The sequence below is a fragment of the Acanthamoeba castellanii genome (assembly GCF_000313135.1).
Source record: "Acanthamoeba castellanii str. Neff unplaced genomic scaffold scf7180000084669, whole genome shotgun sequence".
Classification (NCBI taxonomy): Eukaryota; Discosea; order Longamoebia; family Acanthamoebidae; genus Acanthamoeba; species Acanthamoeba castellanii.
In genome coordinates, this window is record NW_004457554.1 from 336,344 (window position 1) to 362,346 (window position 26,003).

At 60.3% G+C, this 26,003-nt stretch overlaps 10 protein-coding genes and 1 pseudogene across 10 annotated transcripts; 6 read left to right on the forward strand and 5 right to left on the reverse strand.

The window, feature by feature from the left end:
• Positions 1-41: 41 nt before the first annotated feature.
• ACA1_113630 (uncharacterized protein) lies at positions 42-1,181 on the forward strand (the record flags this gene model as incomplete). Its single annotated transcript, XM_004342079.1, has 2 exons — positions 42-879; positions 1,000-1,181. 2 exons carry the CDS (start codon positions 42-44, stop codon positions 1,179-1,181), a joined length of 1,020 nt encoding a protein of 339 aa, XP_004342128.1.
• Positions 1,182-3,295: 2,114 nt separating this feature from the next.
• ACA1_113640 (uncharacterized protein) lies at positions 3,296-5,853 on the forward strand (the record flags this gene model as incomplete). The annotated part of the gene is made up of 6 exons (XM_004342080.1): positions 3,296-3,494; positions 3,765-4,206; positions 4,249-4,384; positions 4,460-4,826; positions 5,057-5,272; positions 5,402-5,853. 6 exons carry the CDS (start codon positions 3,296-3,298, stop codon positions 5,851-5,853), a joined length of 1,812 nt encoding a protein of 603 aa, XP_004342129.1.
• Positions 5,854-6,228: 375 nt separating this feature from the next.
• Positions 6,229-7,339, forward strand: ACA1_113650 (uncharacterized protein; the record flags this gene model as incomplete). Its single annotated transcript, XM_004342081.1, has 4 exons — positions 6,229-6,344; positions 6,474-6,705; positions 6,830-6,957; positions 7,042-7,339. 4 exons carry the CDS (start codon positions 6,229-6,231, stop codon positions 7,337-7,339), a joined length of 774 nt encoding a protein of 257 aa, XP_004342130.1.
• Positions 7,340-7,475: 136 nt separating this feature from the next.
• Positions 7,476-8,494, reverse strand: ACA1_113660 (uncharacterized protein; the record flags this gene model as incomplete). Its single annotated transcript, XM_004342082.1, is given in 5 exon segments — positions 7,476-7,654; positions 7,782-7,921; positions 8,068-8,234; positions 8,330-8,402; positions 8,415-8,494. 5 exon segments carry the CDS (start codon positions 8,492-8,494, stop codon positions 7,476-7,478), a joined length of 639 nt encoding a protein of 212 aa, XP_004342131.1.
• Positions 8,495-8,574: 80 nt separating this feature from the next.
• ACA1_113670 (uncharacterized protein) lies at positions 8,575-10,636 on the reverse strand (the record flags this gene model as incomplete). Its single annotated transcript, XM_004342083.1, has 7 exons — positions 8,575-8,828; positions 8,949-9,023; positions 9,226-9,268; positions 9,319-9,453; positions 9,577-9,852; positions 10,048-10,103; positions 10,213-10,636. The coding sequence occupies 7 exons, from the start codon at positions 10,634-10,636 to the stop codon at positions 8,575-8,577; spliced, it is 1,263 nt and encodes a 420-aa protein (XP_004342132.1).
• A 143-nt stretch (positions 10,637-10,779) lies between these two features.
• Positions 10,780-14,248, reverse strand: ACA1_113680 (peptidase M20, putative; the record flags this gene model as incomplete). Its single annotated transcript, XM_004342084.1, has 13 exons — positions 10,780-10,953; positions 11,154-11,210; positions 11,281-11,382; positions 11,568-11,749; positions 11,874-11,958; positions 12,067-12,260; positions 12,476-12,553; positions 12,717-12,816; positions 13,180-13,285; positions 13,452-13,522; positions 13,804-13,890; positions 14,029-14,089; positions 14,196-14,248. The coding sequence occupies 13 exons, from the start codon at positions 14,246-14,248 to the stop codon at positions 10,780-10,782; spliced, it is 1,350 nt and encodes a 449-aa protein (XP_004342133.1).
• Positions 14,249-14,686: 438 nt separating this feature from the next.
• Positions 14,687-18,752, reverse strand: ACA1_113690 (annotated as a pseudogene).
• Positions 18,753-19,253: 501 nt separating this feature from the next.
• Positions 19,254-21,464, reverse strand: ACA1_113700 (Nucleotidesugar transporter; the record flags this gene model as incomplete). Its single annotated transcript, XM_004342085.1, has 8 exons — positions 19,254-19,459; positions 19,579-19,650; positions 19,753-19,958; positions 20,188-20,294; positions 20,404-20,460; positions 20,562-20,697; positions 20,860-20,956; positions 21,344-21,464. The coding sequence occupies 8 exons, from the start codon at positions 21,462-21,464 to the stop codon at positions 19,254-19,256; spliced, it is 1,002 nt and encodes a 333-aa protein (XP_004342134.1).
• A 780-nt stretch (positions 21,465-22,244) lies between these two features.
• On the forward strand, positions 22,245-23,924 carry ACA1_113710 (SH3 domain containing protein; the record flags this gene model as incomplete). The annotated part of the gene is made up of 7 exons (XM_004342086.1): positions 22,245-22,421; positions 22,499-22,592; positions 22,678-22,727; positions 22,867-23,019; positions 23,114-23,293; positions 23,402-23,624; positions 23,710-23,924. The coding sequence occupies 7 exons, from the start codon at positions 22,245-22,247 to the stop codon at positions 23,922-23,924; spliced, it is 1,092 nt and encodes a 363-aa protein (XP_004342135.1).
• A 316-nt stretch (positions 23,925-24,240) lies between these two features.
• On the forward strand, positions 24,241-24,906 carry ACA1_113720 (zinc finger, C3HC4 type (RING finger) domain containing protein; the record flags this gene model as incomplete). Its single annotated transcript, XM_004342087.1, has 1 exon — positions 24,241-24,906. The coding sequence occupies one exon, from the start codon at positions 24,241-24,243 to the stop codon at positions 24,904-24,906; it is 666 nt and encodes a 221-aa protein (XP_004342136.1).
• Positions 24,907-25,101: 195 nt separating this feature from the next.
• On the forward strand, positions 25,102-25,937 carry ACA1_113730 (uncharacterized protein; the record flags this gene model as incomplete). Its single annotated transcript, XM_004342088.1, has 2 exons — positions 25,102-25,146; positions 25,410-25,937. The coding sequence occupies 2 exons, from the start codon at positions 25,102-25,104 to the stop codon at positions 25,935-25,937; spliced, it is 573 nt and encodes a 190-aa protein (XP_004342137.1).
• Positions 25,938-26,003: the final 66 nt, after the last annotated feature.

Here is a 26,003-nt window from a genome sequence, read left to right on the forward strand (position 1 = left end):
TCTCATCCAACCCCACTCCCACCTACCCTGCTCCCTCCCTCATGGACAGTCCACTCAATATCAAGTGCAAGAGGGTTAGCCCTGATGATCACCCTAGCCGCCAGGTCATCAGCAACAAGGAAGAAGCAGAGGACATAGAGGAGTTCAGTGGCAACTCAGATAATGACAACAGAGACGGCCATGACAACCTGGCTGACAGGGACACCATCCTCATCAGTGAACTCTGCCCTGAGGAGTACACTGACGCAGTGTCAAGGCTGCAGGCCATTGGTATTGCTGTTGTTCAGGATGACCTGCCATATAGCATGCCCATGGCTACCATGGCCCTTGACATTCCTGCACATGAGGTTGAGGAAGTCGCCCTCCTTCTTGCTGTGAAGTGGACAGTGCCAGGGAGGGTCTCCATTGGTTGCTTCTTACTGACCAGCAACCAGATCAAGTTAGCTGTGTGGGTGGCCAACAAGAGCAATGTCGCCATGGTCACTGCTGATGTGCTGGCCACACACGCCCTCTGCCATGGCATTGAATTTGACCACTGCCTCGTGGCTGTCTCCATGGTCGTCCCTGGGACCTGGACCCTCACACTTGAAGACCCTGACCTGGCCAACCAGCTGTGCTCCCTGTACAAGGTTGTGCTGTTCAGTAAGGAGCTGAGCATCAGCCCCTGGAAAGAGAGCTTCAGGCAGGCTGAGCATTGGGCCTATGTCTCAGGCATTGCCAAGACCACCTCCAGGAGAGGAGTAATTGAGTTCTTCTGCCTGAAGTGTGGAGAGGTGACTGATCACCACTTTGGGAAGCTACCTGATGGCAGAATGGCTCTGTGGATCACCATCCAGTTCAAAATGGCTAATGGCCTGACCAAGGCCCTCCAATTTGACAGTACACCACCCCCCCTCCCCTTCCCCCAGCTGCCCCACACAACTACCCACACTCACATCCCCACACAGACTGCAAATGCTTCAACAGCAAATACATATCCATCACAGGCTAGAACTGAAGAGGAGTGCAAGGTGGATCTCAAGTGCCAAGTTGGCTCAGAGACCAGGCAGGCTGCTAGAGCTGCTGCCCAGCAAGCCTGCCAACAGTGCCAGGCCACCAAGAGAGCCAGCAACGCTGCTGCTATGGCAGAGTACATGCAGAACGCCCTCCTCCTGGCCCAGAACTTCCCCAGGCGTACCTGACAAGGCCCCTGGGCTGTGTGGCTGCCCCATCACTCTGGCCACCAATGCTGGCCACTCCCAAGCTGCCCCTCCCCTCCTTCGTGGCACCTATTGGACTCTCCTTGTTCTTCTTGTATTCCTACAGTTCACTTCAGTGGCAGCAGACACCCACTGTGAGACCCCCCAATACACCACCAGTTGATGCCCACCCCCACCTCAACATTGCCTTCCACTGGTCTGAAATACAAGGGTACACCCTTGCACTGCCACCTGTTATCTGGAGACGTAAAAAACGGCGTGTGCACTCCCAGTCTAGTCCACCTCTTGCCACTCCACACAGCAAATTACCCCTTGCGCCCCTTATTGCCCTGCTCCTCACCCTCATGATTAGTGGTGTGGAGGGTCACAATGGTAACTTGGTGGATGTGGACTACTCACCCACTGAGCTGATCTCTCCTGTTGACAACTGGCACATAGTCCTTGTACAGGAAACAGGCGTAGTCACAGGCACCCACCCATGCCCTGAGGCAGCTCTCACTGCTACCCTCAGCCACCACATCTCATTTAACTCTCCACCTCAAGAACGCCTACACAAAAAACAATACCAAGAGAAGGTCCAGAGCCTCACTGCACTCCTATCAAGTGGAGCTATAGACAATCTGCAGTTCCACACCAAATGTGAGGCGGCCAAGGGAGCCCAAGACTTCCCCTCAGGTGGGCTGGCCATAATGGTGCACCACTGTGTGTCACACTTCACCCAAATTAACCAGACCTTCTGCTGCGACCCTTTGGGGGGCCTTGTGCTGTGCCACAGAACCATGGCCCTCTCTGCATCAGTCAATGGCAAGCTTACATGCTTTCTGAATGTGTACACCCCAGCTGATGGTTATCAGGTGGTCAGCAATTGGATTAACCTCGTCCTTGCCCCCATGCTCTATGAGGTCCGCCAGCATGGATGGGACATAGTGGCAGGGGGGGACTATAACACCACTCCCACCCCCCTTGATCAAGGCAACCCCAGGCGACACCAGATCTGCCCAGGCCTGTCCTCCCTCCTCGCCACCGCCAGTGGCCTCACCAACGCCTACCACCACCTCCATCCCACCTGGCCTGAATTCAGCTGGCACAGACTCACCAAAAACATGTCCTCCTCCCAAAGCTCGCCCCTCACTTCCCTTCCACTGACATGCTTGAACCAACTGCTATGCTTCCTACCACCTGTAGACGCCCACCACTTCCTCAGCTTGTGCTGAGCCCTGCACAACAAAACTGTATAGATCTGATCCTGGTCACCAACCCCACCTCCATGCAAGACGTGGACATTAACTGGAACACTGTGCTAGACTTGGACCATGCCCCAGTCTCTGTCTCCATAACCCTGGAACAGGGCCAGACCAGCCCCCTCTGCCTGTCCTCCATTCAGCCACCAGGGTCTATGCCACTGCTAAGCTCAGCTCCCCTGCCACCAAAGCCAAGTTTCAAAACATGCTCAGTAGCTATGTGGGCAAACCTGCTGGAACAGGAAGCTCCCCTCTTGTGGAAGCATATGCAGCACTCACATTCACCAGTCACAGCGCCCTCTGACACAGTGGCAAGGCTGGGGATAGTGAAGCAGTGGGTGTTGCCTGCTGCTATGCACACAAAAGCATCAAAATAGCCAATTATGTGACTGCGTGCCTTGCAAGTGGCCTGCCAGCCACAATCACTCTCTGCATGCGCCAGTTGGCGTGTGGACCAGAGTGGGCTTGATGCAAACTCCCCACCAGCACCTCCCATGCATGCCTATCCACATACCTCACTGCAATAAATAGCGTCAAAAAAAGGCTGGGCAAGCAACTCAATATGGAATGGTGTAAATGCTTCTCTGACAACACTGACCACATGATTGCCAATGCCACCCTCTCCTCCCCTAAAGACCTGTCTAACTTCTGGCATAAGCTCAGAAATGTCAAACCAATCAGGCCTACTACTAAAGTGACAGCCATGGTGGATGGCCAGACCTGCTCATTCTGCAATGTTGTCTGTGACTTTTGGGCCAATCAGTATGCCTCCACGTCTGTGAAAAGCCCTGGTTTCAAACCCAGCCCCTGGTCATCCCTGACAAAGCCACTGTCGCCCTCACCACAGACATCTCAATGACCAAGTACCTGGCTGCACTATCCTCTGCTAAGTTGGGAGCGCCAAGCACTGACGGCATTGATGCTGCCATGCTCAAGGCTGCTAACGGCGACATCCACCAACACATGCTGGAGGGTATGAACAAAATCCTCATGCCAGGAGCGGAGGTCCCCAAAGAGTGGCGCAAGGCCAGAATCGTGCTCATCCCTAAAGACGGTTCCCCCACAAACCCCGCCAACTATAGGCCCATCTCTCTGTTGCAAACCTCATACAAAATCTTCACCAAGATCATCACTAACCGCCTCTCAAGTGTGGCCAACCAGTTCATCCTAACAAACTCCCAGCTAGGATTCTGTACTGGCATGTCAGCCCAGTCAGCCCTGCGCGTCATGGTAGACATTATTGAAGATTCTAATAGACACAACAGCGAGCTCCAGGTAGCGTTTATTGACTTCAAAAAAGTGTTTGATTCGGTTCATCACAAAGCCCTCCTGGAATCCCTGGATTATTATGGGCTGGGCGCACGCCTGATCGACCTCATCAGCCGGCTGTACAATAACTGCAAATCAGACATGTTTCTGAACCACAGCACCAGTAGCACTTTCCCTATCAACCGAGGGGTCCGCCAAGGCGACACTCTGTCGCCCCTTCTCTTCATCCTCATCCTTAACCCACTGCTCAAGTGGATCAAGAGGGGCGAATCCGGCCACCAATTCCCAAACGGTCTCACCATCCTGGTAGTGGCTTATTGTGACGATGTCGCTCTAGTCGGGCGTAAGGCCGAAGATCTGGAGGAATCGACCCGCAAGTTGGCCCTGTTCAGTGCTTGGGCTGGCCTGGAGGTCAACCCCAGTAAATCCGCGCACACGTGCTCCCGGGCCAGCAGACCTGCCGTCCTGCGCGTGCCTGACACAACAAGCGCCACGGGGTCCACCACCATCCCCCTTGTTGCCCAACCCGCCAACTACAGGTACATGGGCGTGGCGCTCAACCTTGACCTCAATTGGGCCGCCCAAATGGCACAAACAAAGAACCGGGTCACCAAATACCTTGGCCTCATCACTCACCAGCGCTTATCCACCGACAACCGGATCTACATTAGCAATGTAGCCATCAATGCCCTCGTTGGGTACAGTATGTGCGTTGTGCAATACCCGCAAAGCTGGCTCTCTAGTGTGCAGCGGTCCATCATCACAGCACTCAAGCGATCCACGCGCATTCCTGCGAACATGGACGAAGAGCCTTTCCTAATGGCCCCCGATGAGGGCGGCCGGGGACTCATCAGCCTCATCGACCTTCAAAATGCCATCCTGTGCGCCCGCACTGCCCAAGAGCTTGCCTCGCAGGCTCTCAGCTCCCGCACCATCCACGCAACCTGGTACCACGCCTTTGTGTACAACAACAGCCACATAGGCCGTTGGACCACAGCCATCAGGGAGATGGGTTGGCAGGCCTGGCCCAGAACAAGCGACCTGGACTGGGTGGGCCACTTTGTCGCCGACCCCGCCCTTGCCCACGCACTGGTCAGCAAGGGCATTTTCAGTCCAGGTCGCTTGTTCTGGGCCAGGCCTGCCAACCCATCTGCGTGGCCACGGATTCCAAAGCCAGCATCGACGCCATCTCTAACTGGCACACGTGGAAACCTGGAAGGCGCTCCAAGCAGGAGGGACGTGGTGCCATTGAGCACATCACCACACTTGTAGAACAGCTCCACTGCAGTGGGCGCTCCGTCAGGTTCCAACATATATACAGCCACGTTAGCTGTAAACTCAGCGCAGCCACTGCCCTAGGGGAGGCTGAAAGGTTCCAAGCCAAATTGCAAGTCCTCAAAAGCGAGCTGTGGGGACCCTTCCAGCCGTGGGTAGAAGGCAACGAGGGCGCCGACCGGCTGGCAGGACTGGGCCACTCCAAGCCGTACGCTGTGGAACCGTGGACAGTGCCGGCGCTCGCGGACGCCGTCACCATCTTTGACAGCGACGGTCATGTCATCGAGGGTAACTTGAGCCGCAAAGCGATAGCACTCAGGTCTAAAAGCTGGACCCTAGCTATGCGCCGGAAGCCAGTACGGGGGGCGGTCCTCCGTGACACGCACACTGATAGAGCCGCTACCCACTCCGCCCTAGATGGCAGCCGCGACCCCATCACAAGGAGCATGGGCAACTTCCTGCACAAGGCCCGATACGGCGCACTGCCGCTTAAGCACACTAGACACCGACTGTACTGGGGCAAAGCAGAGGACGGATCCAGGGTAGCCAGATCCCCACCGACCAACACGCGATCGGACAGAAAGAGGCTCACCAAGTGGATGGCTCGACAAATACAGTTCGGCGACCAGACATGCCATCTCTGCGCTGCGGGGGCCAAGGAGACCACCGCCCACGTCCTGGGCGGAGAGTGCAGCCTGCATGACCCCAACGACCTCATCACCGGCCACAAGGTCAGAGACCTCATCCGTGCGCAGGCCTCCTCCCACTCAGCGTACGTGGACCACATCCCGCTCTGGTTTCCCCACGGGAGCGCACCCGACAGCCCCTTCCTGCTCACCATGGATACGTTCTCCAACCTGATCGTATAACAAGCTCATGGGCGGGCTAGGGTATGTACCGTCAGACCTCCACAAGGCCCTAGGGTACTTCGGAATAGCCAACCGGGGCGCCCTCATCAGAGACATCGCGGCCTGCGTCGCCAAAGCCGCCTACGACAAGTGGAGACGCAGGTGCAACGAACTGGTCGCTAGCAACTCCTGGAAGGCGGCGAACGAACAAGCGGAAACTCTAGTTAGCGCTGGCATTGGATAAGCAAATACCCCTCCGGGCGCTTCTCCGCCCCCCGACGTGAGAAGGGAGGTCCGCCTCTAGACTCGCCTAGCGCGAGCCCTTCTCGTCGACAATTACAAACAAACAAACAACTTTAGGTTTTTCCTTTTCTCTTTTTTTTTAACTTGGCCGGAATGGACCGCGACGAACAACCCCCTGCTGCTCCCGTTGAAACGGCCGACTCCACGACAGAAGCTCCCCCGTCCGACAAGCGCAAGACGTGGCTCAAGAGCCCTGCCTTCGTGTCCAGGTACTCCCCCCCTCACTCTACTTTTTTTCTATTGTTTTTATTTATTTGATTTGTTTTACTGCTTGCAGTTAGTTTGGTTCGTTCTGTCTGTGCTGATGTGTGACGTGTGCCGTGGCCACCACGGCTCAGTTCGCAGTTGCTGGAACTGCTGAAGGGCGACGCGGACGCGGACGATGGCGCCGACAAGGCCAAGGAGGAGGAGCAGGAGGAGCTGCAGGTGGGGGACCTCCTCTCCGGCGGAGTAGCACAGAAGGCGGCCGCCGCCACCACAGGCCAGGGCGAGACGACGGAGAGCAGCACCGGAACGGCGCCCACCGAGAGGGGCGCCGACGTGGACCCCTTTGAAGCCCCTCTTCGCGCGGTAAGGGCCACACACTCACCAACCAACAAGTCTGTTCGTGTTGTGTGTTGCGTGTGTTGCGTGTTGTGTTGTAGTGTGTGTTGTGTTGTGTTGTGTTGTGTCTGACGCGAGGAGGCGGCGGCAGGAGGTGGAGGATCCGTTCCTGCCGGAGGCCGATCCCGTGGGCGAGGAGGAGGACGACGAGGACATCTTTCTCTCGCAGACCGAGGAGGAAACCAAGCGCGAGGCCGCCATCGAAGCTGCGGTCATCCGGTACTGGACTGCTCCTCCACGCGGCCTGCCGGTGCTGCTGCTCAACCCCTTGTCTGCGCACAGCTGACCTCGGTCGTTGCGCAGGGAGGTCTTCGGCGCGCCTGACCTCAAGTCTCTCTTCGCTGCTGTCACAACGACCAACCCACCGAGCGGAGATGCTGGCGATGACGACAACGACGACGATCATAGCGGCGCCAGCGAAGAAGTGTCTGCGGTCGCAAAGAAAAGAAAGAGATTCGACGAGGACGACGATCACAATGACAACAAGCGGGAGGGCGCGGAAGCTGGCGAGGGTTGCGACGGAACGCAGGAGAAGGCCTTGAAAAAGACGAGGAAGGAAGACGACGCCGTTAGTGCGACCACCGGGGCAGCCGAGAGTTGAGTGTGTGAAGCTCTCGTTAGCTGAGCGCGGGGAGTTGAGTGTGGTCGTGTAAAGCATTTTGGGGGGGCGCGCTGCCTCGGTAAAATACACTACTCTCCTCCTACGCGCGGCCGAAGGCTTCATTGGCTCGCTCGCATCAAAGCCTTCGCTTTTCCCTCTTCTCGGTCTTGCGCTTTCGCTTCTCCTTCTTCTCCTGGTCCTTGAGCAGGAGCTCCTTTTCGCGGAGGACCTTTTGCTGGTGCTTCTCCCGCGCCTTCTCCCGCTGCGCCTGCGACTCCTGCACAATCTTGCTCACGTTGTCGTTTTGCTCCACGTCTGCACCGCGAAAGGAGGAGGAGGAGAAGAGAGAAAAAGAGCACGCAAGGTCAGGCATGGCGCCGGGACCTTAAACAAGCTTGGCTGCGCTTGGGCGCAAGAGTGAGCGAGAGGAGGAAGGCGGCACCTGCGGTGTCCTGCACATCGCACAGGTTTTCGGTGAGGACGATGTCGCCGTGCTCGTCGGTCGTTTCGATCTGGTAGCCGTAGCGCTCGAGCAGCTCCCGCCTCTTCAGCCTCTCCTCCTTCGAGAGCTGATGTTCCGCCCTGTGTCGCACGCACGTACAACACACGACACGACACGACACGACCAACGACACGACACACACCAACGCACCGCACCCACGAGGGTAAGGAGTCGAGCTGCTGCCGTCACGGAACAAAGCGTGAGCAAAAAGCGAGGGTTTGCATACGCTCGTTGCTTGGCCTTTTCCTCGCGCTCCTTCTGTTGCTGGAGCTGGACTGCCTTCAGCTGCTCGGTTTCCTGCTTCTTCTTTTCCTCCTGCTCGGCATTCTTGGCGTCTTCGATCTTGTTCCAGTGGGCCATCAGCTCATCTCCGAAGGCCGTCAGATCTTCCTCCTACGGAGAAAAAAATGTAAAGAAAAAAGAACATTCCATCTCAGATTTTGTACCATCTCTTCACGTGCCGTCAATGGGGGGGGGGCAATAAGTACGGAAGAGGAGGCAAGAAATTCGAGCACGGCGTCTTTCTTTTCGTCGGGCTGGTAGGTGTCCTCCTTGAGTATACTTTCTACGTACCCGACATAGGCCTCATCTTCAAGCTTCACCCGGCTCAAAGCATCGCACAGCCACGCATGGAATGCCGCCTCATCTGCCATCTTATTGCGCAGTTTACAACGAAGAAAAAGAAAAAAGGCCCAAAAATAATAAATACAAAACAGCCGGCTTTTTCGCAACGTCAGCGGGCGTGGAGGTACAGCTGCCAGTAGAAGAAGACCCGCCCGAAGGGGCGGTTGGCGAATGAGCTGCGGATGCGCAGCTTCGCGCCCGGGCGAAGGACCAGGCTTGTCGGGTACTGGCGGTCCATGGCGGCAATGAGGCCGCTCTTCTCGTAGGTCACCTGCAGCTCCATGAGCTGGCTCTCTGACTCCTCTGCCCCGGAGGTGCTCACCTCCAGCAGCTGGCTTGACAGTGCCCCGATCTGCGTGAAACCTGTGTACCACCACCACGACCACCCACCAGGTGGATCCCTTTAAACACCATTGTGCCGTGGTGTGTGCTTTACGCGCTCGCTCGTTGTCGTCGACACCTGGTGAGTGGCGTGTGTCGTACCATAGGCCAGAATGACCTGCTCGGCCTGTGATGGACTCCACTCCACGTCGTAGGACCACTGTGCTGACGTGGCATCTGTTCTCGTTCCCGCATGGGAACAACAGTCCGCATTACGACACACGACACACGCCATAACGACCACAAACGGGTGAGCGCCAGTAACAGGACAAGAGCGGGAGGGTAAGGCTGTGCCGGGCGTGCCATCTTGGGGCAAAAGGAAGCCGTTGGGGTTGCTGCTGTTGGTGACATCCGACGAACCGAGGGCCTGGTAGCGCACCTTGGATGACCAGCGTCAGGCCCTCCTCGTCAGACACAGTGTGCTGTGTCGTGTCGTACGTGTGTGCGCATGTGCGTGTGTGCGTGCGGGTACCTCTTGCATCTCCTCCTTGATGGCAGTGGCCAGGGGGGAATAAGTGATGTTGAGGAGAACGGCGACGGTGAGATTGGCTCCGGCCACCTGTCCCCAACTGCTGTACAGCCTGCAGCGGAGCGACCAGCGCTCGCCCTTATGCGACCAACCAACCAACCAATACCGACCAATCAAGCAAGGTGGGGCGCCACGTGGTGAGCTCCTTCCTGGCCGTCTCCTCTCGCCACACACACGCGCGCGCGCGGTGTGGGGCTGTACCTCGGGGGAGTGTATGTAGTAGCCCTGCGGGAGGCGCACAGACTCCTTCGACCCCTCGGGTCCCAGGGCGACCAGGACCCGGCCCTCGCCGTGCGTGCTGCTGCTGCTGTTGGTGCTGTCGTGGTCATCGGCAGAGGCCGAGAGGACCATGTAGGAGCGGTACACCTGCTCGAGCGGGACAGCCCTGCCCGCCTCGTCCACGAGCTGCAGCCGCACCTGGTGGAGGGCCAGAGCCCGGCCCGGCTCTGGTCGGCTTACGTTGGCCAGCACGAACTCCTGCTGCCCCACCACCACCACCACATACCACCCACCACATACCACCCACCACATACCACCCACCACATACCACCCACCACATACCACACATTCAAATCACGCCGGGAGGGGGGGGGTAAAGGCCCTGGAGTGAGCACGCGGGAGATGAAGAGAGAGAGAGAGAGAGGCGTGAGGGCGTGCCAGGTGCTGCCCCACGGGCAACGTCAATGCCTGCGTCTGGTATACGAACAGGCGCCCATGAGGGTACACCACTGTGGACCCCCACCATCACCACCAAGCGCTGCATCAGACCCCATGGGCAAAGCTTTCCGGAGCGGGGAAGAAGGAGACTGAAGACTGAAGAAGAAGAGTGGTACGTACGGTCGGGGTGCCTGGAGGCTCGGGTGGCGTTGTGGAGGACGAGGAAGGTGCCGGCCAGGAGGATGAGTGCGCCCACGAGCACGAAGAAGGCCCACAGGGCCAGCTCGCTCTTTCGCGCGGCACCCCAGCTTCGCCAGCCTCCGCCAATCGGCCCCGAAACTGCGCCGTCGGTGATGAACACTTCATCGTCGTCTTGCTCCAGCTGCGCGGGGTGGCGGCCCCCTCCGTCTAAACTCTTCCTACTCGGCCGCGAGTAGGAGGACGACCGCCGGCTCCTTCTACCCTCTTCCTCTTCCTCCTCGCTCCCCTGGACACCACCACCACCACCACCGAGAGGGCGCAGTCTCGTTCCCTCTCCGCTGTTGGCCTCTTCGTCCGAGTCTGTGTCGTCGTCGCTGCTGTGGTACCGTTCTCTCTTCTCCATCTAACGCGCTTTCTTCTCCTTTTGATTTTCTCATTTTGCATTTTGTTTTCTCGAGAGAAGAGCAGAATGTCGACAAAAAAGTTGTTAAATTGTCATTCAAGTGTAGAGTTGCGTGGAGGACGCAGCAGGGCAGAGACATCATTTCAGAGGTGGTTGGCGGCCAGGTTGAGGAGGAGAGCCACGGTAGCCGTGACGCGCTCGCCGGTGGGGATGTGGAGGAACTCGTTGGGGCCGTGCGCGTTGCTGCCGGGACCCAGCACTCCGGTGATCACGAACTGGGCGCGCGGGAACATGTTGCCCAGCAGACCCATGAAAGGCTGCAGTCCCAACACCACCGGCCCCCAACATTGCGTCGCAAGAACAACGGCGCATGCGCGCATGCATTAATAAACAAACAGTTAGGCCACACACGGGCGTGCGTGTGCGGTGGTGTGCGTGTGTGTAATGTGCGCGTGCGCGTGCGTGCGCGAGAGTTGAAGGAAAGAGGATAAAGGGGGGGGGGGTCGGTAGTGCGTACGATAGAGCCACCCTCGCCCATCTGCAGAGGCGGGTTGCCAAAGAACGATTGCGACGCCTGTGCACACCATTCATTGAGGACCAACGGTGTGAAATGAATGAAAGCCGCTTTGGGGGGGGGGCAAGACCTCGGTGATGCCCGCATCGAGCCACGGGGCAAGGATGGGCGACGACCAGCCGGCGTCAGGTGTCTCCGTGATGAACTCCACCTTGGCGCCGTAGGGCGGATCCTAATACGAGATGGTGGCGGTGGTGGTGGTGATGATGACGATGGCGATATATTGGATCACCATCGATGGGCGCGGTATAACACACGGGAATCAGTTGCTTGATCGCTCGCTTGTTTGTTTGTGAGCGAAGGGGGGTAGTTGCTCGTCGGTGACAATGAGGCGGGGTGGAGGGGGCTGACGCGTACCTTTTCGAGGAGTTGCTTGACGGCGGCGGTGGCCTTCATGGCGTCGGCCGTGGGCGGGAGGCGGATGGACAGCTTCACCGCCGTGTAGGGCCGGAGCACGTTACCGGCGGACTTGATGGCGGGGAAACCGTCGGCGCCGGTCACGGCCAGCTGGGGCCGCCACGTGTTGTTCAGCAGCAGCTCTATCATGTGCGGATGAGACAAAGAAAAAGAAAATAGGGGGGAAAAGAAAGCACACGACCAGAGATATGTCGCGTCAGCGCACGTCGGCACCAGCAGTTCTCCCATTTCCAGAGGCAGACGTACCCGCGGGTTCGGTGTGGACGGGCGAGGCACCCTCGACCAGGGGCAAGTCGAGGTAGACCCTCTTGTCCAGGAACGCACCCACTTCCTGCTCGTCGCCACCAGCCGCCGCCGCCGCCGCCACGATCAGAACCGAATCGGGGGGGGGGTTCGAAGCCCACGTGCACCACCGGGGGGGGGGTAGTGGCGAGCGAACCTGGGCCTGCTGGACGCGTTGGGCGGGGATGTCGACGTGGAGGGCGTCCACGAGGATGCGCCCCGTGGCGGAGTCCTCCAGGCGGTCGAGCACGTGGCGCACGATGCGGAAGGACGAGGGCACGATGCCCCCCGCGCCACCGCTGTGCAGGCCCTCCTTCAGGGTCGTCACCTTGAGCGTGCCGGCCAGAATACCTGGACGACGGCAAATGATCATTTGCATCAGGCCGGAGGGGCGGCCGGTCATTTCGACCGCAGTGATGGTGGTGGTGGTGATGATGATGGGCGAGACAATCTCAAGTCAGCGCCTTCTGCGCCCAGAACTGAGCACCTCCGCAACACGTGGTGCTTGAGCCACGTGGCATTGGCCTTAGGTCCAGCTGCTCGCGTGCGTGTGCGCGTGTGCGTACCCCGGAGCGAGGTGGTGAGCCAAAGCCGCTCGTAGTCGCCGCAACCCGAGTCCAGGCAGATGACCAGCCCGGCCTCTCCTGTAACGCGCATGACACAACACAAAAAACATGACAGACCACACACGACACACACGACACACACGGGTGTACCCGTGCACCCATCAGTGTCAGTACAGTGCGGGCCAGGCGAGAGGAGTTGTATGGGGGAAAGGGGGAGTGGTTGGTTGGGGGGGGGGTCTACCAATGCGGGAGTGGAGCTTCTTGATGTAGACCTGGAGGTCGTCGATGTCGGACTCCTCGCCTCCTTCGATGAGCACCACGCACCGCGGGTGGGCGGCACCCTGCGCCCGCACCGCGTTGATGGCCGTGATGGCCCCAAAGATCGCGTACCCATCTGACCGATCGACCAATACCCCCCCCCACACCACCGACACGGCATCAGCTGCCGCGTTCAGCATTGGCACGACGCAGAATACGGGAGGGGCGGGGGCGGGGGCGGGGGCAAGGGCATTACCGTCGGCACCACCGCGGCCGTACAGCTGCGCGTCGTTTGGATGTGCGCCCCCAGAGAGACGACGAAGGAGTGATGATGGTGAAGATGAGGATGGTGAAGATGGCGTTGATGATGACGATGATGATTAGGCCCGGCCAATGGGTACGTCGACACATCTCCCGGGAGTGGTGGTGGCTGGTGGTGGTGGTACCTTGTTGTCGCGGATGACGGGCTTGTAGGGGCCGAGTCCCTCCTCCCACTGGTCGGTGAGCGGGGGCTGCTTGTCCATGTGCCCGTACAGCAGCACGCACGGCTCCCTGCGCACGGTCCCGGAGAGGGGGGGAGGGGCACGCGTCGGAAGCGTCGGAAGATGGGGAGGGCGCGGGCGCGTGAGGAGGGGCGTGGTCCCCCCCCCATTGGGAGGAAAAACATTGGTGGTGGCGGTGGTGGCGGGGATTGGGGGGAAGGGGGCGGGGGCGGTACGCGTTCTTGGCGGGGTCCGAGGCCGGCACTTCCATCAGGATGAGGGGCGTGCGGTTATCGTCCTTGATCACCTGCACCCCACCCACGCACCCACGCACCCACGCACCCACGCACCCACGGGTCCCCGGGGGGGGGTTAGGGAGAGGTGAGGTGAGTTGGCGCCGATGTGTGTACACCCACACGCACATTCACGCACGGCCGCACACCATCAACGACACGACGCGACACACAAGACAGGCGACCAAACACCAGCCACCACCAGCAGCAGCCACCAGCAGCAGCACACTGGCGGTGGTGGCGGGGGGGGGCCAGGATGGAGGGGAGAGCGTGCCTCGAGGGTGAGGCCCTCCACGTTCTGGGCCTTGACCCAGGAGGTGAGCAGCTCCACGGCGCGCATCTGGTGCCCGTTGGTGTTCCACTCGTCATCGTAGTCGGGCGTCTGCTCGACCCGCCCACCGGCGCGTAAGGCCACACGCGATAAACCCAAAAATAATAATGATAAAATAGTAATGGGCTCATTAAAAATCCAAATAATACAATAAAAATATGAATTAATCAAATCATCAAGGCTACTTACCACGTTGGGGATTTCGATGTACTTGCACAGCGTCTCTACAATACCGCCTTTCTCCTGCCACCTGAACGGAGGAGATTTGTTGATTGGGGCGGCAGGTCATTTTGCCGGACAGAAGAGTGAGCGCTGTAATCCGCGCGCGCATATGTGGTGAGCGGGGACCCACGTACTTGGCCTGCACATACTCGTGCGCCTTGGCATTGTCGAACTTCTGCGCTTCCATCTTTGGCCGGAGGAGAAGAAGGTTGCCAAGAAGCTGTGCTCTTTGGTATTTGGCGAGCAAAGCGAAAGCGGAAAACGCGAACGACTCCCGCACGCCAGGCGAGCGCGGTTGCGAGACCGTCCACCTCCGCTCGAGTGCTGCAGACCACCGAGAGCGGGAGACCTGGACGGGGCTGACTGAATTCAATGCCGGTCGGCAACAAAGTTTGTGCGTGCGGGTGTTGTGTGGCCTCCAACACCACCACCACCGCACGCACACGCGCGCCACAGCCTTTTCCGCTGATTGGGGGGGGGGAGATTGTGACGGGCGTGGTTGATGGAAGAAGTACTTCTCGTGTGTGTGTGGTCACGTTGGGTGTTGGGGGTGGGGGGGGGCTGATAGCACAAAACGGATTGGGTGGGAGTGTGGACGAGTTTGGAGTCCAGCGTGCGTGCGTGCTCAGAAGAGGCCGACCTTCTTCTTGGTCTCCTTCTGCTTCCACTCGGGCCACTTGCGGTACTCGTCGATGTTGGTCTTGAACACCTTCTGGAACTCCTCGGGGCTCAGGTACACCTGTAACCGGTGATGATGCATCGCCGCACACAAAAAGAGAGAGCAGAGAAAGGAGAAGGAGAAAGAGAAGGAGTGGAGTGGAGTGGGGGGGGGGCTAGAATGAGAAACGCAGCAGTGCAAATGGGGGTGTGGGGGGGGGAGGTGTATGACAATGGCAACGTGCCTCGAGCTTGGTGATGTCGAGCTGCTTGGGGCGGACGAGGGCGTTGCGGAGCACTTGATAGGGCACGAAGCGGCGGGCCGGCGGCTGCTGCTGCTTTTTCTTCTCCTCCTCTTCCTGCTGCTGCTGCTTGGCCACGCGCTCGCGCTCTTCCTCCTCCTCGGCCTTCCGCTTCCTCTCCTCTTCCTCCTGCCGCAGCCGCCGCCGCTCCTCCTCCTCCTCCTTCGACGCCTGCTGCTCGCTGGGCACCACGCCCTGCAGCCGCGCCCTGTTGTGTGCCCCGCCACCGCCGCCGCCACCAGCAGCCACGACGTGATCAGCGCATGTGGTTGGTTGGCGCTGAGGAATTCAGAGCAGCTCGTGCGCGCACCTGCGAGCCTCCTCGCGTTCCTTCCGCTTGCGTTCGTAGTCGTCGTCGGTGGCGGCGGCACGGTCGCTGCGCTTACGTCCCTCGTCACCCTCTGAGTGACACGACACGACACGATGCCACACGCACGTGTGCGCTTTTTAGGTCCGAGCCGCAAGGGTCCAAGGCATAAAACTCCGACTGAGCCCAATTTGGGGGGGGCGTACCGTTGGTGAGCGTGAGCGTGGCGGACGTGGAGGGGCGGACGCTCTGGGTTCGCCTCTCGCGCCTCTCGCGCAGGGCCTCCTCCTCCTCGCGCTCCCGCTGCTCCCGCTCCCGCTGCCGGCGCTCGAGGGCCAGCTTACGCTCCTCCAGCTCCCGCAGCTTCTCCCGCTCCTCGGCCTCCTCCGACGCGGCGCCGCTTCGCCTGCTGCTGCCGCCGCCGGCCTTTTCGTCGCTCGAGCGAAGACCGCTGGTGCTGCTCTCGTCGCCCGCCCGGCGGGAGCGGCGGCGTTCTTCGAGGCGCTTGCGGCGCTCCTCCTCCTCGCGCCTGATCTCCTCCTCGATCTCGCTGCGCCGCGAGCTGCGCCGGCGTTCGAGGCGCTTGCGGCGCTCCTCCTCCTCCTCTTCGTCCTTGCGCCTGCGGTCCTCGCTCCGCCGCTTGCGCTCCCTCTCGCGCTCCTCCTCCTCGCGCCTGCGCTCGGCCTCCGCATCGGTGACGCGGGCGCTGCGCCGGCGCTCGAGGCGCTTGCGACGCTCCTCCTCTTCCTCCTCCTCGCGGCGCCTGCGGTCCTCGCTCCGTCGCTTGCTCTCCCGCTCCCGCTCCTCCTCCTCGCGCCTGCGCTCGGCCTCCGCATCGGTGACGCGGGCGCTGCGCCGGCGTTCGAGGCGCTTGCGACGCTCCTCCTCTTCCTCCTCCTCGCGGCGCCTGCGGTCCTCGCTCCGCCTCTTGCGCTCCTTCTCGCGCTCCTCCTCATCCTCGCGATGCTGCCGCTCCCGCGCGCTCTCTCGCACCGGGGCGGCCGCCTCCTCGGGCTCGGCGATGACGACGCGACGCGACCGGCGGCGTTCCTCGAGGCGCTTGAGGCGCTCGGCCTCCTCCCGCTCGCGCTCCTCGGCCTCCTGGCGACGGCGCTCCTCCAGCTTACGCCGACGCTCCTCGCGTTCGCGCTCCTCCCTCTCCCGCTCCTCCTCCTCGCGCCGCTTCCGCTCCTCCTCTTCGCGCTTCCGCTCCCGCTCGCGCTCCTCCCGGCGCCGCTTCCGCTCCTCCTCCTCCCTCTCGCGCTCCCTCTCCCGCTCGCGCTCAGCCTCCTCCCTCTCTCGCCGACGCCGCTCCCGCTCGCTCTCCACCGGCGCCTGGTCCTCGCTCTTCTTCGGCGGCGGCGGCTGCGCATCGTCGTTGCCGCGGGTCGAGCGGCTGCTCCGGCGCTTCAGGCGCTCCTCCTCCTCCTGTTGCCGGCGCCGCGCCTCCTCGGCCTCGGCCTCCTCCTGCTCCCGCCGCCTGCCCCGCTCGCGCTGCCTCGCGTTGGCCGGGTTGTCCTCCGCCGCCGCCGCCGCCACGCGGTTGTCGCCGCCGGCCGTTGTGGCAGCCGGCCCGCCCAGCTCGCGCCGCTTGCGCTCCTCGCGCTCTTCGCGGCGGCGCCGGAGGTCCTCCTCGGCCTTCAGCCGCTCGCGCTCGCGTTCTTCCTCCAGCTCGCGCCGGCGGCGTTCGCGCTCCTCCTCGGCCTCCTTCCGCCGGCGCTCGCGGAGGCGATCCTCTTCCTCGGCCTTCTCGCGCGCCTTCCGCTCCTCCTCCTCGCGCTCGCGTCGCTTGCGCTCGCGCTCCTCCGCCCGCCGCTGGCGCTCCTCCTCCTCCTCGCGCTCCCGCCGCTGGGCCTCCTCCTCGCGCTCCCGCCGCTTCCGCTCGCGCTCGGTCTCGCGGGCGGCCTTCTCCCGCTCCTCGCGCTCGGCCTGCTCCTTCTCCTGCGCATCCCGCTCGGCCCGCACACGCGCCGCGGCCGCTTCCTTCTCCGCCGCCGCCTCCCGCGCGCGCGCCTCGGCCTCGTCCTCCTCCATCTTCTGCCGGCGGAGCTCGCTCACCCGCCGCCGCGTGCGCTCCTTCTCGCGCTCCACCTCCTCGGCCTCGCGCGCCTCCTGCTCGCGCCGGGCGGCCTCCGCGGCCTCGCGCGCCTCGCGCTCCTTGCGCCTCTTGGCCTCTGCCGCACGCAGCTCGGCCTCCTCGGCCTCGGCCTCGCGCCTCTCGCGCTCCTCCCGCTCCGCGCGTCTCCGCTGCCGCTCGGCCTCGCGCTGGCGATCCTCCTCCCGCTCCCGCTCCTCCTCCTCCTCGAGGGCGCGCCGCCGCCGTTCACGCTCCCGCTCGCGCGCCCTGTCCTCCTCCTCCTCGCGCGCACGCGCCCGCTCGTCCTCCTCGCGCAGGGCGCGCATCCGCCGCTCCTGCTCCAAACTGTCAGCGCTCTGCGGGGCCGACCCGGCACGCTTCACTCCGCTCCCGCCGCCGCCGCCACGGCGTCGCCTGGCGCTCCCCCCGCCATCGCTGCTCTCCGCGCCGTCGCTGTCCGAGTCCTGATCGTCGGTGGAGTGGCCGTCGGCGTCGCTGTCGCTGTCGCTGTCGTACCGGCGGCGCGAGGAAGGGGCCTGGCCGTCATTCTCCTCCATGGTCTCCTCCAGGCGTCGCAGCTCCTCCTCCTCGGCCTCGAGGCGCCTCAGCTCCTCCTCTTCCTCATCCAGCGAATCCTTTTCGCTCTATTGTTTGCCACGTGTCGTGTCGTGTCGTGTCGTGTCGTGTTGGATCGAATGCGTACGAGTCGGCGGGAAGAAGAGCAAAAGAACGAAGAGCGAAGAGCGAAAGAATGAAGAACGACGCAAGACAGAGGAACGAGAAAGCGATGCGACTCAAAAGAGGGAAAAGTGCATCGAGGAGGGGGAGTGAGTACGTCGCTGCTCGATAGGTCGGCGAGGTAGGCCGGCCGGGGGCTCTTTTTGGCGGGCGACGCGCGCACCTTGTCGTCGTCATCGCCGCTGCTGTTGTCATCGTCGCTGGCGTGGCCGTTGCCATTGGCGTTGCCGTTGGCCCGAGCCGGCGACCCGCTCTCTCGCTCCTTGTGCTCCCGTTCGCGCTTCGCCGCCGCCTCCTCCTCCGAGTCGGAGTCATGGTCGTGGTCGTCGTCGTGGCGAGGGCTGGCGGTCGGGCTCGGGTCTCCTCCAGTTTCATCGTTGGCGCGCCTGCGGTGGTGGTCGGCGGGCTTGGTGGGGGAGCCCCGCTCGGTGCGCACGGCCTGGAGCTTCTCGCGGAACATCATGCGGGAGCGTTCGCGCGTCTTCTGCTTACGCTCTTTAAACTTCTCCTCGATCTTGGCTTGCACCTTTTGTGCCTCCTCACGGCTGCGCATCCTCAACTCCACCCCGTCGGTGCTCCCCATCTTGTCCAGAAAATCATCGTCCTCCATCCTTCACTCTTTTCGTTTTGTATCTTCCTCTACTGCTACTACTACCTCCTGACTTTTTGCTTCGTGTTTGCAGCTGTCTTGACTCACGCGCCTTAAGAACGTTGCTGCTGCACCACCCGAGAAGGGGATGTTAGGCAGATTGGGGGGGGGGCAATTGCAACTACGGCTACTCAGGGGAAGAGCGGACACAGGAGAGTACCAAGTGCAAGCTCTCTCTTGGTGGCCGCCAACAACTCGTTTCGCCAAAGAGATGAACGGGGGCGTGGCCTCCTACTGCACGTTCTGCTGCACGCGGGCGTGGTGTCGTATGTGGCGCACGGACGCACCTCGCGCCGCTCAGCCTCCGATCGCCCCAGGCCACCGGCCGTTATTATAATTTTTAAATTATCGCACAACCATTACAATAATCTCAAATAATTCAATGGAAAATGGCAATAAACACAAGTGCGCGAGAAGAGAGAAAGAGAGGGTGAAGGTTGCAGTGTGTGAGTGGGTGTTGGTTCAAGTCCGTCGGTCGCGGTTGGCCGCGGCCTCGGGTTGTTCGGGTTCCTTGGCCGTGCCGTACATGACGACCGAGACGGCGGTGACGAAGATGGAGACGAAGGTTTGCGGCGTGAGGGGCACGTCGAAGAGCATCCGCGACGCAAAGGCCGTTGCGAACATTTCTCCGCCGTGGGCGTACTCCTTCAGGATGATGTTGAGGTAGCCTGCAGCAGTACCATCACCAGCCCACCACCCACCCACCCACCCACCCACCACCAACAACCCGATGAGACGAAGAAGGGGGTAAAAAGTGGATGCACGAGGAAAGGGGAGCGGGGCGTACGCAGGAAGAGAGCCGTGGTGAAGCCGCAGAAGGCGCCCAAAACCACCAGCACGACAGTCGCGTGCGTCCAGCCTGTCAACACGACGCAACTCTCAGGTCAGCTGTGTGCGGCGTGTGCGTGTGCGTGTTGTCCTTTTGGTGTGGCGTGCATGCCGCGTGGAGGGAGAGGGGTACCGTTGAAGAAGAGCTCGGTCGAGGAGAGGATCTGGGGCCGGTTGAGGAGGATGAGGGTGAGGTTGAAGCAGAGGGAGAAGAAGTAGAGGTAGATGTTCTTCTGGTTGATGCCCATCTTGATGTCCCTCTTCAGAAGCCACTCGTTGAAGGCGCCAGCACCGGAGGAGGCCAACGCCTGGATGGTGATGGTACACAGATAAAAGATGCTGCACACCACATATCCAACCCAAGTGACGTGAGCGAGCCAATACACCTGGTAACACACGACACGACACGACACGACACGACACGACACGACACGACACGACACGACCAACGACACGACACGACCAACGACACGACACACATGCACACACACGACATGCCACGACACGACACATGCACACACGACACAACGCATGAAACACGGGGGAGGGGGCGGCAACGGAGACGCACTCTGTTTTGAGCTCAAAGTTCTCGCCCAGCTGGTTGACGGCGCAGCCCAGGGCCAGCAGGACCAGGGCAAACCACTTCACCGGACCAAGGCGCTTGCCGAAGCAGAACTGTGTGCGCCGTTGCCGTGTCGTGCGTATTGGCGTCAGACGAAAAGAAGAAGAAGAAGAAGAAACGAAAAGTCGGTAACCGACAGGGAGAGCTGAGGCGACGGCGTACGGTAACGAACAGGCCGGAAAAGATGACGCGCATGTTGATGAGCACGCGATACGAGACCTGGAGGCAAACAGCAGTCGTCAGCCAACACGAAAGAGGGGAGGGGGGGAGGAGATCAAGCGAGCTCGCGGTTGGCGTGAGTGGGCTGAGCTCGCACGTACGGGGTCAAAGTAGACGAGGTTGAGGTAGAGGAGCCAGTTGTAGAGGGTGTAGATGAAGGCCGGAACGGCGAACCACACGCCAGCCCGCCACTCGGAGGCGAACGACTGGATCTGTCCCACCACGTCCGTCGTTCCCCTGCGGTATGTCAAGACACACACACGACACACACGACACACACGACACACACGACACACACGACACACACGACACACACGACACACACGTTGTGAGCCTAAAATGTTTCGCGTTGGCACTCGTTGACAAAAAGGAAGAAGGAGGGCATTGGAGGGAGCGTACGCCATGTAGCAGTGGAAGGTCATGGTGAGGACAATCTTGAAGAGCTCCATCATGAGGACCACTGTGACGATGTCGAATGGATAGGCGCCCGTCGAGTCTTTCGCGGATCTGCAGATCAACAACGACAACCACAACAACGAAATGGCAAACGCCAACGTTGTGGGGACAAGGGGGTCAGTGGCTGGCGCTGGGGCCAGAGGGTGAGCCGGGGTAGCGTGCGGTGGGCGTGCGTGCCTGATGAGAATGGTCCAGGTGGTCCACATGCCCACGTGCATGACAAACAGCAGCACGTTCAGCCCTTTTCGTACCACCACCAGCCGCCACCGCCGCCGCCGCGCCACCACAAACCACACCACGAGTGAGTTGGTGACGTACTAAGATATGTATTGATGACAAAAATTCAACAATACATTACTAATTATTTTTGTATTTATTATTATTTCTAATAAATCAAATAACCCAGCAAACGAAAAGGGCTAAGTACGGGTGAAGAGGGGCTCGCGGACGAGTTCCGGGGCAGGAACACTCCGTGGTTTGAGGTCGATGAGGTCCCTGTCCTCCTTCTCAAGGTCGACATCTCTGTGCTCATCCACAGAACGCATCATCTTCTGGTTCTAATTAGATCGTTGTGTAGAGAGGGTGAGTGCTCGTCTCATCTTGAGGGCGGGAAAGTTTCTCACAAATTAGTCTTCTCCTCATCTCTGTGCACGCAATGATTACCTTGGGGGTGGCTGCTCTGTGGTGGGGTGAGTGGGAGCCGATGGTGCGCGCCAATCTAATCGATGAGATGAAGGGAGCGCGCTTTCACAGCGAACAGAATTATTTCCGAGGCCAACTTGCCGAGCGGAGTTTATGTCACGCCTCTTGCTTGTGAGTTGGCTCGCCACGTCCACTGCACCCGGAAAACTCCTCAGGTTGGGCGCCCTGACGCTCTTCGTGGCCGTCTCTTCGGTGGTGACATGGCAGGTGGCCCACCTTTAGCCTCGTAAGGAGCTGCCAGCGATGTGCAGGAGGCCGTATATGCTGTATCCCTTTCCCGCGGCCTCGGGCAAGATCTCGCGCCCGGTCGGTAACTCTGCCCTGCTGCGGTTTTTGCTCGCTTGGCCACCGTGAGTGTTGGTGAGGGCGTGGGCCGAGGGGTCCATCGGTGGGCCATGCGCGGGAGGATAAAAGCCCAACAGGCAAAATGGGGTGCGGCCGGAGCACCAATTTTTATAAGAGGTTGTCCCGTGGGCGACAGCCGCACCGCGCCGCGAGCAATACCACCAAATTGCCACTATCTCACCATCCCGAGAGAAGAGAGAAAGGCCACGAAGGCGCAAAGATCGAAGCGAAGCCCGCTCAAGAAGGAAAGAAAGAAGGCACCAGATAGTAGAAGCAGCAGCATGATGAACAGCCCGCAGCCTGGAAGGACCGCCAAGGACGACCGGGGTGACCCCAAGGTCATCGCCACCGTGAAGACGATTAACGTGATGAAGGCCTCCAACGCCATCATGCCCGAGTTCCTGAAGGCCGTCCAGAAGTATCACCAGCAACTGCACGCCCTCAACCAAACCTCACAGGTACTCCTCCCGGATCGATCCTGCAACCCCCCCCCGGTAATAATCGATCGATTGACCCGTTGGCTGTCCGTTACTAGGTGCTGTCAGATTTGATGCTGAAGCTCGCCGACGTAGAGAGCGGAGACCTGAGTGACTCCATCCGAAAGATTTCAGACACCCAGAAGCTCATCGGTACCGTACCTTCTGTCTGCCACCCTTCTCCTTGGCACCCAGGAGCCGTTGCACTCACCCCTTCTTTCCTCTCCGCGCCACAAAGATGCGAAGCGCTGGAAGTTTGCGACGGCCCTTCAAGAAGCCCTCGTGCAGGTATGCTACACGCCCTACAAAACAGCCCTGGCTGTGCGTGTGTTGCGTGCGTGCGTGCGACGCGCAGCGGGTTTGTCTTCTTCTTCTTCTTTTGTCGTTTCGCTCATGCGTGCTGGTGGCCCGTTTACGATGTCCTCAGTCGTACGAGAAGTCCGGCGGTGGACAGCTGGAGACCGACAAGTCCGACGTCGCCACCTTCGAGAAGACCTACAAGGCCCAGAAGTCGGCGTCCATGAAGAACATCAAGAAGTTCGAGAAGGAGTTCAACAAGGCCAACAAAAAGAAGAAGAAGGTTGGCCTCCGTGCGAACCACCTCACGTGCCATTGCGTGTTCGTGCGCGTCCTGACCACGTGTCGCGTTGCTTTGCACGTGCTGCTGTGAGCAGGACGAGGACAAGATCAAGAATCTGGCCAACACGCTGGAGCAGAGCGTCGAGTCGCACGATCGGATGTTGGGCGATGAACTCAAGAAGGCCGAGCTGCTGGACAGAAGGCGGGTGTGTTTCTTCATCAAGCAGTGGTCCAAGGTCCTCGCCGAGGAATCAGAGGGAATGGAGGCGGGCCTGGTACTCACACCCATCACCTTGAAGCACGCACAACGCTGCTCCGGCACTGGTTGTTGACACTCCCACCACGTGTGTGTGTGTGTGTGTGCGCGCGCGCTGCTGCGGCAGGCCGAGATCAGCAAGGTCAAGACGGAGCTGGACCAGTTCACCAGCGATCCCGACAAGGTGTCCGGCACCACCGACAACCTGATCGAGAATTCCCGCCCCACCAAGACGCTCGACCAACTGAAGAAGATCCGGGAGACGGGCTACTACTCCGAGTCGCTGCTCAACATATCCGGCATGGATGACGATGATGACGATGACGTCGGTGGCTCCACCATTCTCAAGGGTATGACATATCCCGTGCGCCCCCACCTCCCCACGTGGCCTCCAGCTCACCGCCTGCGGTGCGTGTTGCGTGTGCACTATGACAGGTCGTTCGGTGCCCACATACAAGGTGAGGGTCAAGCAGAGGTTCGATGCCACCCACCCCGACGAGATGTCACTCACCCTGGGCGACATCTTCGATGTGAGCGAGGAGATCGACGAAAACTGGGCCATCGCCGAGGTGGCAGGCAAGCGAGGGATGTTCCCGCTCAACCACGTCGAGAAAATGATCATGCTAGGCGCCAGCGGCTCCCGCTTCTAGTCTTTTCTGGCGCTCTTCCCCCCTTGTGCTTGATGTTCGAGGGTTTCGACCTTCGTCGTTCAAATGCAGCAAGCCGTGTACAATGTAGCGCAAGCCCGGACCCTGGGCTGTGGTTGGCCCCTCCAAGTGCCTGCCCGACTGGCGGATAGTCAGGCCTGCTGTCGGATAGGAGTTGAGGAAAAATTCGGCAGAAACAGCTTTTCCCTGTTTTCTCTCGTCGCAAAAGCTTTTTTGTTTTGGGCGCGCATCCATCTCTCACATCTTTGGCCGAGACTAGTACCGACCAAGCAGGCAGTACCATCTATCGTCGCTCGCGATGAGGCACAACGTGGCCCTGCATGGGCAAGAATATCCGAGGCGTCCTCTCTACACCAACCATCACCAGGCATTGGTCGAAGATGGCCTTCAGACCCCTCGCTTTCCACAGCCGCCACTTCCCAGCCTCCCCTCTCACTCATCTGCTTCGCCCTACGTTCCTTCTCCCTCCTCCACTTCGTCTCATCATTCGTCACGGCGCGGTAATTCTTCCACATCCTCCTCATCTCGTAAACGATCGCGAGAAGAAGCATCGAGGGCGGCTCCGATCCCAGGCGTTGCGAAGCCGCTCGTGCTGAACGACCGTGCAGATGAGGAGCGAGCAGCCGAGAAAGAGAACTCGCGACATGGTGCAAACGCGCCAGCATCGGAGGATAGCATGTCGAGGAACGAAAAGGAGAAGGAACAAGAGAAAGGAGGGGAAGAAGAGGAAGAAAAGGACGAATGCTGCATCTGCCTGGGTGAGATAGGCGAGGTCATGGGCTGCCTGACGTGTTGTGAGCACAAGTTTTGCTTTGGCTGCATCTCGCAATGGGCCGAGAAAAGCAACACCTGCCCTCTTTGCAAACAGAGGTTTCGCGAAATCATCAGGAAGACGGTACCCTCCCTTCAAGGATTCTCTTCAAGTGTTCTTCATTTGAGTTACAAAACACACATAAATAAATAAATAAATAATACAACAATTACTGTATAAATACTACAACAGCATAACTTGTGCTGGCAAGGAAGCCTGCTTGACCCTATGTGGTGCACCTTCAGGTTGGAGGTCAGCAGGGGCGCAAGAAGCAAAAGACTGAACGCGTACGCGTGCGGAGGAAGGACTACAACCCCTGGAGCGAGGAAGAGGACGAGGACGACAGCGATGATGATGACCTCGACGACGAAGACCTCCATTGGCCTCCGTCAGGTGCGCCTCCTCCCATGTGCTCTGCAATTCCTCCCTTCCTATGCACGGCAAGCCGGTTACTCACAGTGGTGCATTGCACGTGGTTGCACACACACACACACACACACGACGCACACACTCATGTACTAGGCTTCCTGATTGACTCCTTCTCGTTGGGCTCGATGCACGCGCCTCCGCTCTACAACCATCATCACGCCCACCATCATCACCATCATCACGCTCACCAACACAACTCGGGCTTCCCGTTCTCCTTCGTCACGCAGCCGCACGTCCACCACGCCATGGGCCTCTTTGATATGTTCCACCGCCTCATGTTCGATACCGCGCGAAGTAGCTACGCCCCCCACGGCCACGGCCACTCGACCTCGACCTACGCCTCATCGTCGTCGGGCGACGAGCTGTTGAGCGAGCCCAGCAGCCCCGAGGTCATCCTTGTCGACAGCGACGGCGAAGACACGTCATCGCTCGAACGCGGTCGCACGCGACGCGAACAGCGAACTGCAGCTGCCGACATCCCCGCGCCGCTCGCACTACCGCGCCCCCGCCTCCCGGCGGGGCCGGCCCAGGAGGTGATCGACCTCACCCTCCTTCCCGACTCGGAAGACGATGGCGATGACGATGATGAGACCGAGGCCGACGTGGCGCGGCGATTGCGGCGAGGCCGGGAACAAGGAGAGCCTCTGCCGACGGTAGTGGTCAACCTCGAGGCGTCGCCCGGGCCGCAGGTGCGCGAGTTTGCGCGGCGCAGCGGAGGGCGGATCGCCGACATCATCCACGAGCAGGATATCTGAGACGACCTCCCGACCGATACGACTTCCACTACTACTACCACCACCACTACGACACTCGCCAACCCA